This window comes from Epinephelus moara, chromosome 9 (assembly GCF_006386435.1).
Source record: "Epinephelus moara isolate mb chromosome 9, YSFRI_EMoa_1.0, whole genome shotgun sequence".
Classification (NCBI taxonomy): Eukaryota; Metazoa; Chordata; class Actinopteri; order Perciformes; family Serranidae; genus Epinephelus; species Epinephelus moara.
Window position 1 is genome coordinate 99,005 of NC_065514.1, and position 12,696 is coordinate 111,700.

General features: G+C 42.0%; 1 protein-coding gene across 2 annotated transcripts in view; it reads right to left on the reverse strand.

Moving 5' to 3' along the window:
* LOC126395574 (WD repeat-containing protein 7) overlaps positions 1–12,696 on the reverse strand; it is a 142,566-nt gene that overhangs the window by 98,770 nt on the left and 31,100 nt on the right. For both annotated transcript variants that reach the window (XM_050053147.1, XM_050053146.1), the window contains exons 16-18: positions 6,728–6,961; positions 6,293–6,586; positions 5,914–6,110 (exon numbers count right to left, since the gene is read on the reverse strand). In XM_050053147.1, coding sequence (XP_049909104.1) covers positions 5,914–6,110; positions 6,293–6,586; positions 6,728–6,961 — 725 coding nt within the window. The remainder of the gene's footprint in view (positions 1–5,913; positions 6,111–6,292; positions 6,587–6,727; positions 6,962–12,696) is intronic.

The following is a 12,696-nucleotide window of genomic DNA, read 5'->3' on the forward strand; positions in this document are numbered from 1 at the left end:
AAACACTGAAGCAACAGGAAACCAAATAAATCTCCCTGAAACAGAGATAAAAATGGGTTTCTTCTACTCATCCAGCTCTATGTGGACATACTGTTACTGAGCAAACACCACAACCGGAACATTCATGTTCCTGATTACACTATAATTCAAATGCCAGCAGCGTGACGAGGCGCTGAGCATCTATTCCAAGGTTTCCCACATTTGTGTCGGCCTGCCATGATTAAAATATCTGCCACCACAAATAAACGCTCTATTTTTGGAGCTGGGTCGTTCATTAGGAGCGCTGTAGGAATATATATACGTTTGGTTATTTATAGAGTCACACTGTGCACACAGAGTGCACTCAGGGCAGAGACGGAGCAGCAGAACATCAGGTGCATTGAAAGATTAAAAAAACTTAATCTATCACATGTTGATAGAAACTTGTCTAAGGTTAGGGGCCCCAAAACATAAAACATACATCTGTAAAAGTCTCATAAAATTGAAACTGTGTTAAAAACCCAGCCAATTCCATAAATTAATAAAAACTAAGAGCACATGTGCAAAGCTATATTAAAAAATAGTGACAGTCTGCCTGATGGGAGGAGCTGAAAAGAGAGATGAAGGGCGTGTGAGGGGTCCGTAGTGATGTGGAGTCTACCGTTCATTCTGCTGGGTCTAAAAGTTTGCATTCACTTGCAGCAGCTGCTCCTCTCTGACCTGAGCAGCTCTGAACGAGTGGACAGGTTGATTATCCACCCCGTGAGTCACAAACTGCTGCTAAGGGGGAAAAGGAACTCATGGGGAGCTATGCCTGCGCTGCGTTTACGTACCCAAAAAAAACTTTTAGAGATAGGACACAGAATGATGCAAAGGGACACACAGACAGTTAGCCGTCGTCCCCCGATTCCCCGTTAAGGTGTCGCCCATGGGACCTTGTTTAGGTGAAAACATGTATGGCAGTCAATGGCAAGAGACAAATCATTTTTTGATCCTGTTTGAATTGAGCCATGAATTACACAAGTGATGTTTATCATTTAAAAAAATCATTTTGCAAATAAAGAAAGTCGCTCTAGCACCATTTAGTTTTGTGTGAAACCATTCAGTGAACTACATCTCTCCTCACCAACACCAGCTAGCTAGCCAAGTGCTCGTACTCATCATCCTCCGCTTATCCGGGTCCGGGTCGTGGGGGCAGCAGCCTCAGCAAAGAAGCCCAGACAGTCCTCTCCCCAGCCACTTCCACCAGCTCTTCCGAGGGAACCCGAGGCGTTCCCAGGCCAGCCGGGCGATGTAGTCCCTTCAGCGTGTCCTGGGGCGGCCCCGAGGTCTCCTCCCGGTTGGACATGCCCAAAACGTAACTTTATCTTAGCTGATGTGTTTTATCCAGCAGCTCCTGGTCTTTCTAGCTTCAGCGAGAGAGAGAAGTATGACATCACCAATGCGACTTGTGTCGTCTTATACGTCTACAGATTTACGACGAACTGAGACTTTCTCGACTTGCAAAATTATCTTTTAAATTAAAAAAAAAATGCATATGAGTAATTTATAGCCCAATTCAAATGAGATCAAAAAATTATTTGTCTCTCGCTGTTAAATACTGCACACATTTTTTCTGAAATAAGGTCCCATAGTGGTCCACAGTAGGTGGAGGAACTTCGCTTCACTATAAGTTCCTATTCTTACAGACTAAAGTTAGGAGAGGAAACGTAGAAGCTTTTTGTGTTTTTCATGTTTATTTCTGTCTCTGTGAGTTTCTCAACAACAGGACTTCCTGGACTTGTTCCACAGAGAAGCTCGATCCCTCAGCCAGACTCGTGGAGGCAGTGCTGTTGTGGTTGTTGTGATGAAATACTAAAACACTAAGAGTTCAGGAGCACTTCTTTTCAAACTCCAGCACACAGGGAGGAAGCTTTTCCACTGTCATAAATGTAAGATGGGGAACATGAAAAAGCCAAAAACCCAAACACGTTCAAATATTCAGGACCGCAGGTTTGGACTGTGGAAGTGGAGACGGACAGAGAGAAGACCCTAGTTTGAGTTTCATAAAGAAGTCTTCAGCTTCCGTCTGTAGTTGCACAATCACCTGCTCTGATCTGGACATGCCACAGAAGACAAGTTTCTTTGTTTCTGAGAAAGTAACAACTGGCTTTGAAAAGTTTTCCAGGCTGAGCGGTGCCCTTTGTCCTCCTGCTGTAGGGCTCTGACTGGGTTTGACAAGACTCAAGACCTGGACTTGTCCTGGTAGTGTGTGACGGTGTGGGTCAGGAGACAAGGACAGACTGACTGACCACCGCCCAGTGTAGCATGGACAATGATGCGGAGCTGGTAGTTAGAGCTAATGAGCAGCTACTGTCACACTGTCTGTGTCTCTGCTGGAAAGACAGGGAGACTGCTGGAGCTCTGACAGTCACTGGGAGCACATTTTTATTCCCCCTTGAGAGAGTTATGGTGTGGATACCAGTGCTGTAGCTGGACCAGCAGATCCACTATGAAAGGCTTTTCCTGTGTGTCTGTGGGCTCTTATAGGACACTAAGTGTCCTGTTAAACACTATTTTAAGACAAGATTCTACTGAAACAGAATCCTGTCAAAATTTTTCTCATTTCAACTGAACCTTTTTAACATGTTAACCAATTTATTTAATGAAGATGATTAAACACAAAGAGGACTTAATTATAGACTGAAAATAAGTGATTTTTTTTTTTTTTACATTCTGTTAATACTGTCCCCACTGTGTGTGTGTTCATGTACTGTCCCCTTAAAAACATACTACTCTGCCCTGTCCAGTCCACGACCTGGAAGCAACATGGAGAAGAACTCAAACACCAAGCCAACTTGAGCAGCTTTTACTAAACAGAAATGCCGTGTCCGTCGTTTAGGCACATTTTGGCTTTCATGAAGACAACACTGAACAAAAAGAAATCAATTGTAAACACTGCAGAAAAACCGCTGCAGCAACCAATGATAATGCCACCAATCTGTTTCAGCCATATAGTTCATCTGTGCGTGTTTCCTTCAGTTATCTTAAAATCACAAAGATATGCACTCTTTCATTAGAAAAAATATTCCCACTTCAAAAGTTGAGCATATTTACAGTACAAAATTTGTCAGTGAACTATGAGTAAGGACGACGCGATTAGACGTCTAAACGATTAAACGTCCGCCCCCTCGCTAGTCGGCACCAGAAATATTAGTCAGTTAAACCAATTAGTGTTTTATTCATGAGCAGGGCGCTTAACTGTCATGCAGCCGCCCGCCACTAGTGGGTGCTACAGAGCCGTCAGACAGCAGTTGCCCTCCCCGCGGTAACGCTCGAGTAGACTGGAGTTTTAAAACAGCACGGTGGGAAATTGGCTCGAGTAGACTGGAGTTTTAAAACAGCACGGTGGGAAATTGGAGAGATATCCTCTCACAAAACCAGCGCTGGCAGAACTTTGATCTAAAAAGGAAAACAAGGTAGCACGGAGGCTGTGTCAGAACAAAAAATGGCATTTTAGTGAATAACTTTTGAGTTCTCGTCATGTTCACATTCATACCGCACGGCGCGAAGTGACTCGTACTTCAGCGGCATATAAAATCCAACATGGTTGTTGAAGATTGTGATTTAAAGTTTCAAAGGGCTCTTAATGCACACAATATTTTTTGGGATGTTTCAAATACTTTACAATAACTTGTGCTAAATTTTGACTGTTTTCTGAGTGTTTTCCTTTTTTTAAACTAGTTGACTAGTCCAAATTAAAATTTTCATTTAGTGGACAGGGAAATAAGTCGCCAGGAACATCCCTAACTTATTCTGCAAAAAAACAAAAAAAAACAAAATTAAAGTTCAGTAATCGTAATCGAGGTTAAATGTTCAGTTAGTCGTTATGTTGATTTGAGGTCATATTGCCCAGCCCCACCTAGCCAAGTGTTGGAAAAGCCTTTCAGTATTTGAGTTTGTTGCTGCCTCCGCCGGCCGGTTAAGTGGAAGCAGGCCATTACGATAAAAATAAGTCAATAAAAAACATTTTGGAAAATTGTAAATCACTTCTACCAGGAGAGATCCTTAAATATACAGTCACAAATGTGGTGTGCACAAAACATATTAGGCTGATAGGTCCAGTAGTATGCAAGATTAGCTATGGATGGACAGACAGATACACACACTCTCAGAAACACACACGCAACCAACCACATGATCCCCTCCAGGCTTAGATAATAAAAATCAGAGGAGGCTGATGAAAACAACCATTTCACCACCTTTCTCCCTGTAACAACTTCCTCTCTCGCTGTGTGTTTTCCTCTCTGACTCTTCCTCGCCTGCCCTCCCTGCAGGGTTATTCTGTTCAGGGCTGACGAAATGATGAAATGTTGTGCTGGTGTTACAGCAGCAGGACCTCGACCTCCATGTTAAATCTTTCACGGCACAATGAGAGCTCAGACAGACTAAACAATCAGCCTCACACACACAAACTTGACAGTGGTTGAACTTCAGCTGCTGCTGGTGTTACTGTGTATGTGAACAGCATCTGTGTTTCGTGGTCAGAATGAAGTTCGTGTTCTGTTTGTTTGGGTTGTTATTGTTGTTCAGCTGGAATCACTGATGACAGATCAGGTTTTTCTGCCTGGTGAATCCAGATATGTCGAGCTTAGGTTCAGATTTTCTGTGGTATACATGGACATACAATATATCCCATTTAGGAACATGTCTGTGTTTAAAAAAAATGTTTTTCGAGTAAGTACATTTGGTTTTAATGGTTTCAAGGAGGGACGTCAACTGTTACTCAATTAACCACCAAGGATATTTACATATTTTTGACCGGTTATGCATGTCGCTCTGTAGGTTCATTTTGCCAACTCTTCAATTTACTGCATTGTGCACCAGCTGGTATAGTGGGAGCTAGCATTAGCAAGTGTGCCACTCATTCTGCAATTACTGCTCGTAACGCCGTCCAGACCCAAAAGCTTTGCTGTGAAAACATTGTGCCCACTCTCCTGGTCTCCTTCCAGGTCACCCCAGTGAGTAAGCAGATCAGTTTTGACCCCCAGTTAGCACTGACAACTACTGTTAGCTCTGTTAGCATCGTTAGCAAGGCTTGTGGTGCTAACATAGTTAATAATGCTAAAGGGGTTTTGATGCTCAAAATGAAGTGGCTTACTCACCGTCGTTACCTGTGGGGAGATCAGAGAGTGGCCACAATGTATCTGTACCGCAACAATGCAGTGCAGTCACACGGACAGCGTTACTAGCTGTAATTGCCAAATAAGCAGTGCGGCTAGCAAACTCCCACCCAACCCGGCTGGTGCGCAGGGCAGAGCGGCCAAGGCTAACGTTAGCTAACCAGAGGACAAAGATTATGCAAGACATTTATATAATAAAATTAAAATTATAATAAAATTTCATCATCCCTGAATGGATGGTGCTTTGAAATGCGGTGCTAAGGCTTACTGTATCAATGGAGTGCCGAACTACAAAGAAAGGCCTCTTGTACTTCACATCATTTTGCACTCTTTGCCCTTAAAATTTAACTGGTTAGTCACTGGTTGATGAGTGTCAGGCTATCGAAAGCACAATAAACTGAAACTGACATCCCTTATTTATAGCCTGCATTTTGCTAGCAAAATTTAGCATTATCACAGTTAACCATAGCTGTAAATGCACTGTGCTAACCAAGCTAGCATCTAGCGGTAGGTTTAGCTCCACTCTCTCGTCCAAATATGGTCACTTCTGGGTTGGAAAATCAAAATGCCGAACTCGAGGCTCCAGAATGGATGTCAACAGACCAATGGGTGACATCACGTTGGCTATGTCCATTATTTTATGCAGTCTATGTTTCCCCAACAGCTCCTGATAAAGTGTAAATTTCTTAAAGACCTCTCCTTCTCAGTAAAACTACTCAGTCAAATTTATAAAGTTAAAAAAGCATAATCAAATCACGTCAGTGTGTGTTACCTGACTGGTGCTTTCTTCATGTGCTCTCCGACGAAGGTGGCGTTGGTCATGCCCATCAGAGTGTTGGCGAGTGAGATCACAGACAGCAGGTGCTGTGTGGTGACGGCCCTCGACACACCGTATGTCCCCTTCCCCACGATGTCAGACAGAGTCAGCTTCAGACCCGTCGCGAGGGACAACTGCCGCAGCAAAGACTCCTGGGAAACAGAGGCAGACAAATGAACCAGGGAAGAAAAGTAAGAAATCCTAAAATGTAATCAACATAGTCAACAATCAGAATGCTCACAGATTAATTTTCTCTCAATCAGTTAATCATGTTTATTTCAATAAAAATTGACTTTAACACCCACACCACAGGTGACACCAGACTGACGAGTACCTTGAATGTGGGCAGCATGAGGGACATGTGACCTCCTCTGGAGATCAGGCCGAAGGAGATGGGGCAGTGCGGTCTGAGCATGCCCAGTCGCTCCAGACAGATGCCGTCCAGCTGCTCGTTGAGACCCCAGGCGTGCAGGCAGGACATGAAGAGTTTGGCCGTGTCCATCGTCAGGTTGTACTCCAGCAGACTCAGAGACTTGGACTTCTCCTCCCGCCTCCTCATCTCTTCCTCCTCCTCCTCATCTTCATCCAACAGGTGCTCCTTGATGGTCTCCTTCATCGTCTCCTTCACCTGGTTTGGACAGAACACAAGAATAAGATAAAAGAGAAAGACAATAAATAAAATCCTAAAATATTACGTCAGATATCATATAACACTTCTAAGCTTTATAACCTTTATTAGCCAGTGTAAAAGATGTCTGCATTTACTGACCTGTTTGAAAATCTTGTTGGCCAGGAAGGACCCCCCCTTGTCAGCCCCAGCCTGGCTCTTCTGCAGCGTCTCTGGAGACACCAGCGTGGGGTTTGGTCTCTGGGCTTCCTCCGTCAGAAGCTGAATGATCACCGCCTCCACGTCGAAGAACAGCACATGCATGTCGGGGTCTGTCAGGTTGGTCTTCATCGACTGGACCACCAGGGCATTATGGGAGTACTTCGGCAGGTTGCCCTGGAGGAGAACGAGAGAATTTTGTAAAAAAAAAAAAAAAAAAGACTTAAAGGACACAGTCACAGTGAGTCACAGTCAAAACAAGACGGTGAGCTTTTGTTTTGGGATTGTTTCTTCTTCTTGTTAAGTTTTGTCATAATTAGCCATAAGAATACTTGAGTTAAGGCCAAACACATGTTTGTGGGGTCACACTGACCTTGACTTTTGACCTTCCACCATAAAACTAATAATTTTTTTCTTCAGTCCAAGTGGACGTTTGCATCAGATTTGAAGAAATTCCCTCAGGGTGTTCTTTGAGATATCCCATTCACAAGAATGAAATGAATGCAAGGTCACATTTACCTTGACCTTTGTCGACCAAAATCTAATCACTTCATTGTTGAGTCCAACTGAACGTTTGCGCCAAATTTGAAGAAATTCCCTCAAGCTGTTCTTGAGATATTGTGTTCACAAAAATGTGACGGATGAGGTCACAGTGACCTTAACCTTTGACCACTAAATTCTAATCAGTTTATCGTGGATCAAAGTTGATGTTTTGGGGGTTTTAGTTTTCATTTTTTGGGGGGGGCTTTTTCACCTTTATTTGATAGGACAGTTGAAGCGTACTGGGTGAGAGAGAGGAGATGATATGCAGAAAAGGGCTGTCAGATTTGGAATCGAACCTTCGGCCACTACAGCAAGGACATTGCCTTTATATATGGAACGCCCACTATTCCTACTGAGCTATTGGTCGCCCTCAAAGTGCCAAATTTGTAGAAAAAAAAAAAGATCTTCTTTAGATATCGTGTTACCAAGAATGAGACAGATGAGGTCACACTGACCTTGACCTTTGACCTATGACCACTAAAATCTAATCAGTTCATCCTTGGGTCCATGTGGACATTTGTGCCAAATTTGAAGGAAATTTCCTTACAGCATTCTTGAGATCTCGCAGTTATTAGAATTGGATGGATGGGCAGATAAACGGACGCACAGACAGACACAACCCAACAACATAATGTCTCCAGCCACGGCCATCGCTGGCGTGGAGGCCTGAAAACACTGAGCAACCACCATCTGGCTGATCAAGACCTAAAATGGAAGCCTTGTTTGATACAAAGCAGTGTAGTGCTTCCACTAGGTTGACCACATTGGCCTGGCGGATGGGGCGGCGGAGGGAGCTAACAACTTATCACTCATTCACCTACAGTTTGTGTTTGTGGTTAGTAAGGTTTTACTGTGAGCAAAATTATACAAGGATTCATTTTCTTCTAGATCTGGGTACAAAAAGGACGAAATGCAGGTATGGTCTGACTGAAGAAGTCCTGGGTAATTTCAGCTGACACTTAAAAAGGTACCAAGAACTGATACGCAGCCCCAATTATCAACAAACAAAAAAACAACCACTTCAGAGTATAATGATTTAAATCAGTCATCCCTTTAAACACAAACTGTCATTCAGAAACACACAGACACTCTCACACACACACACACACAGAGCCCATTATCCATTAATTGCCACCAATACTCCCACACCGCTCGATTTTAATTGTATTAGCGGAGACACCTGTGTGGAGCCGTATGTAGAGCAGTGCTGTTTGTTTACATGTTAATGACCTGATGACTGCAATCAGACTACTGTTAGAGTCCGACTCTGAGGGAAAGGAGGAAGACGGCAGGGAGGGGTGATTAAGGGAAGAACGAAGTGAGGAAATAAAAAGAAAAAAGCAGAACAGGATTTCAATCCGACTGTTTCATGAAGGATTTTCTATTTGCTGTTATGTTTCCTTCTGTATGAGGAATGAGCTGTACAGAAACCACCGCACGGTGTAAAGTGTCTCGTACTTCAGCGGCATTTAAAATCCAACATGGTTGTTGAAGATTGTGATGAAAGGCTTCAAAGGGCTCTTAATGCACACAATATTTTTGGGGACAATGTTTCAAATAATTTTTTTTAGACTAGTCGACTAGTCTTAATTAAAATTTTCATTTAGTCAACAGGGAAATTAGTCGCCAGGAACATTCCTACAACTATGAGGGCAAAAAAAACAAAACAAAATAATCATTCAGTAATTGTAATAAAGGTAAAATGTTCAATTAAATGTGATGTTGATTTGAGGTCACATCGACCAGCCCGACCTAGCCAAGGTACGTGATTTAGTTGCGGCCTTCAACAGCTGGTTAAGAGGAATTAGTAGTCAGCAGGCTATTACACTATAATACAGTCAATAAAATAGGTTTTTGAAAAATTGTGAATTACCTCAACCAGGAGAGATCCTTAAATATACAGTCACAAACGTGAACAAAAAACATTAGGCTGACGGGTCCAGTAGTATGCAAGATTAGCTACAGACAGACAGAAAAATACACTGAACAGTGTGATTAAAGGCTCCAAAGGGCTCTTAATGCACACAATGTTTTTGGGACAATGTTTCAAATAATAAATTTGCTGTTTGTTTTCCGAGTGTTTTCCCTTTTTTAGACGAGTCGACTAGTCTTAATTAAAATCTTCATTTAGTCGACAAGGAAATGAGTCGCCAAGAACATCCCTACTCACAAGCAAACAGTTGCATAGCTCGAGAAAATAACATGGAAAATGACTGAATGACTGTCTGCATGTCCCCTCTATTTTCACCACACTAGTATTATAACAGACCATGATATTGTGGATAAGACTATCCACAACTGCATGGTTTGCCATTTTTCCCTTGCATTTTTGTATTGTAGTACTTAATTTTATTAGTTACATTTTTATTTGCAATATTACCAGCCAATATATTTTGTCTGTTAATTTATTTTTGAAGCATTTATAATGTAAAATTGGTGTTTCTGTACTGTGTGCTTTGTATCTTTTGAAAAACTAAAGCAACAAATACTCACATTAAAGAAGCTGGTTCGATAAATAACTGCGGTCGATAGGCCAGTCAGTTTACTAATTGTTTTAGCACTGGTTATGTTCACACTGTAGAGCTGCTGCTTTAGCAATAAAGTACACCACTATAGTCAAAAGCAATAAAGACTATTGGAATTTAAAAGGCTCTTAATACCTTTCTGTTGTTGCTTGATTCTCTCTTTCTTGTGGTGCTTCAGATTTAGGTGTTTTCTCCGTTTTGTGACTATTATTGTTGATAATAAAATCATTAGTGTTTCTCTGTGACGCACTTCCTGGTCTAGGAAACACTGTTTTTAACGTGTCATGTCGATAAAGCTTGTGGGATTGAGCTGGATGTGACTGTGTGACAGAGACAGACAGAGAACAATAATTAGCTGTGGAGACTCCTGACTGACCGAGACACACAATACACCTGCAGCTGGGACACACACACACACACACACACACACAAAGCGACACAGAGGAGCAGCATCATGGCTTTGACAAGAGAGTCGTCCCTGAGGGTGTGTGTGTGTGTCATGTGTAAATGCAGGTTGATCCACACAATGCTGCTCCTGCCCTGTTGCTTTGCCTCCTTCACAGATTATTTATTAATTCATTCAAAGAGCTGTTTGATTCCAGCTCAAATCTTTTCCACACACACACCACCAATAGAACAGTGTGTCTGCGCTGTGGTAAACACAGTCAGTGAATGTTTGCTGACACCTGTGAACACTGAACTGGCCTCAGCCACCACACTGAACACAGCTTGTTTTGGTAGAGGTCTAAGATTTTCACCTGCAAACGCCGAGACATTTGTGCCTCATTCCCATGTTTCAGTGTGTGTGTGTGTGTGTGTGTGTGTGTTGTTTTGGTGGATGAACACTGCCATCTAAAGGCAACCAGCCACATTACACTCAGGTGATAACAGACACATACATGTTGATACAGAGGCCACAGTGATGTTTGTTATTGGTGTCAATCTGAATTTTCCAATCAAATAAATTCTTAAATTTTGAAAATAGCTGCAACAATTAGTCAGTTAATTGATTAGTCGATCAAAAGAAAATTAATCGCAAAGTATTCTGATGGTCGATCAGTCGTTTCAGTCGATTTTCAAGCAAACATTTGCTGATTTTAGTTTCTTGACTGTGAGAATTTGCAGCTTTTCTTTGTTATTTATGAGAGTAAATGAAAAAGCTTCAGGTTTTGAAACGCTGGTTGAGCAAAATAAGCAATTCGAAGAAGACATGATCATCACATTTTATAGACCAATGCTTCCCAAGTGGTCAAGCCACAGGGTTCAGACTTCTCCTTAGTCGTTAGTTCAAGGTCCACACAGTTAAATATATTAAGCGTCATACTTGCATCTGGCCATGTTGTTGAGTTGTGTGTGTTTAGCTGTCCATTAGTCCCTCACTCTACAGCAGGAAACACTTCAAAATAAAAGTAAGTCAGTAAAATTCAAATGGATCATTGTCTGGTTTTGTTGAATCTTCTGAGGGTCTCTCTCGTAACAAGTGTCCAGCAAAAACTCCTGAACAAACTCCTATTATTAGCAAGAAAGTGCATTTTATTTCTAAGGATTAAGTCGCTTTTGGTCCATTCAAAATGGGCCCATGACCCACTTTTAGACCACGACCCATCAGTTGGGAACCACTGTACTGTACAGACTAAATGATTAATAATGATAATAATTAGGAGATCAATTAATGATGAGAGTAATCACTAGCTGCAGCCCCAGTGCACCACGTAGCAAACAGGTATACACACATGCACACAGGCTGTTTTGAAAAACTGACATTTCAATTCAGTGTCTTACCTAAGCGCGCACACACACACACACACACACACACACACACACACACACACACACACACACACACACTGTCCTATAGCTCCTGGGCAGTAGGTCTAAAGGTCATTGTCCTGCAGGGCCCTTCTGGCAAACACCACTGGAGTCCAACGAACAGTCACACACACACATGCCCACAAACCCCAGTGAAACACACACACACACACACAAACACACACACACACACTGTATATACAAAGCAGATGCATACACACTGAATACACACATGAAGAAAATTCTTTCTACATCTTTCTATGGTGCACTGATCTACACACTTCTACCTCTTTAACTTGGAATGGAGGACATCTGAGAGACGAGCGCACACGGGAATGATATACTAAAAATGGTAGCAATAAATACTTTGCCATCTGATAGAGAGAGAGTCATTTTTATCTACAGAAAATTTTAAAGCTGTTAGTCATGCTTTTATTTCCTGTTGTTTAACTACAAATGTTGCTTCCTGTCTGGTTCATAGGTGGTCAGGTGAGCAGGTAGAGGGCTCTTAGAGGATGAATTCAGACCCTTTTTTGTGGATGTTCATGTTTTGTTGATGGTAGATGAAGTTGATTGAAGCAATAAATTCCTCAGTTCTTGCTGTCCAGAGAGGCAAAGTCCCCTCCCTTTCAGTGTCCCCCATATAACTAGGGTTGCAGCGATATACTGGTTACACAAACTTCCATTTACAAAATGGTTTCAAGTTTCAATTATAGCTCCTTACATGGGACTTATTTCTGGAAAAATATGTGCAGTAGTCAGTGATGAGAGAAATTAATTTTTTGATCCTGTTTGAATTGTGACATGAATTACACACAATATCTGTTGATTTAAAAGATAATTTTGCAAGTCAAGATTTCTACCAGAGAGCCCTTGTTGCAGAGATCTTGATTTGAAACCAAACCCTGATCTTTTTCCTAAGAAGGCAAACATCTCCCAACAGCTGACTCTTCATGTAATGCAAACTGAGCTGCATTTTGTGTGTGAAAGGTCGTGTATAACAAAGTTTGTCGTCTGTTTTTGTTTTATAGAAGA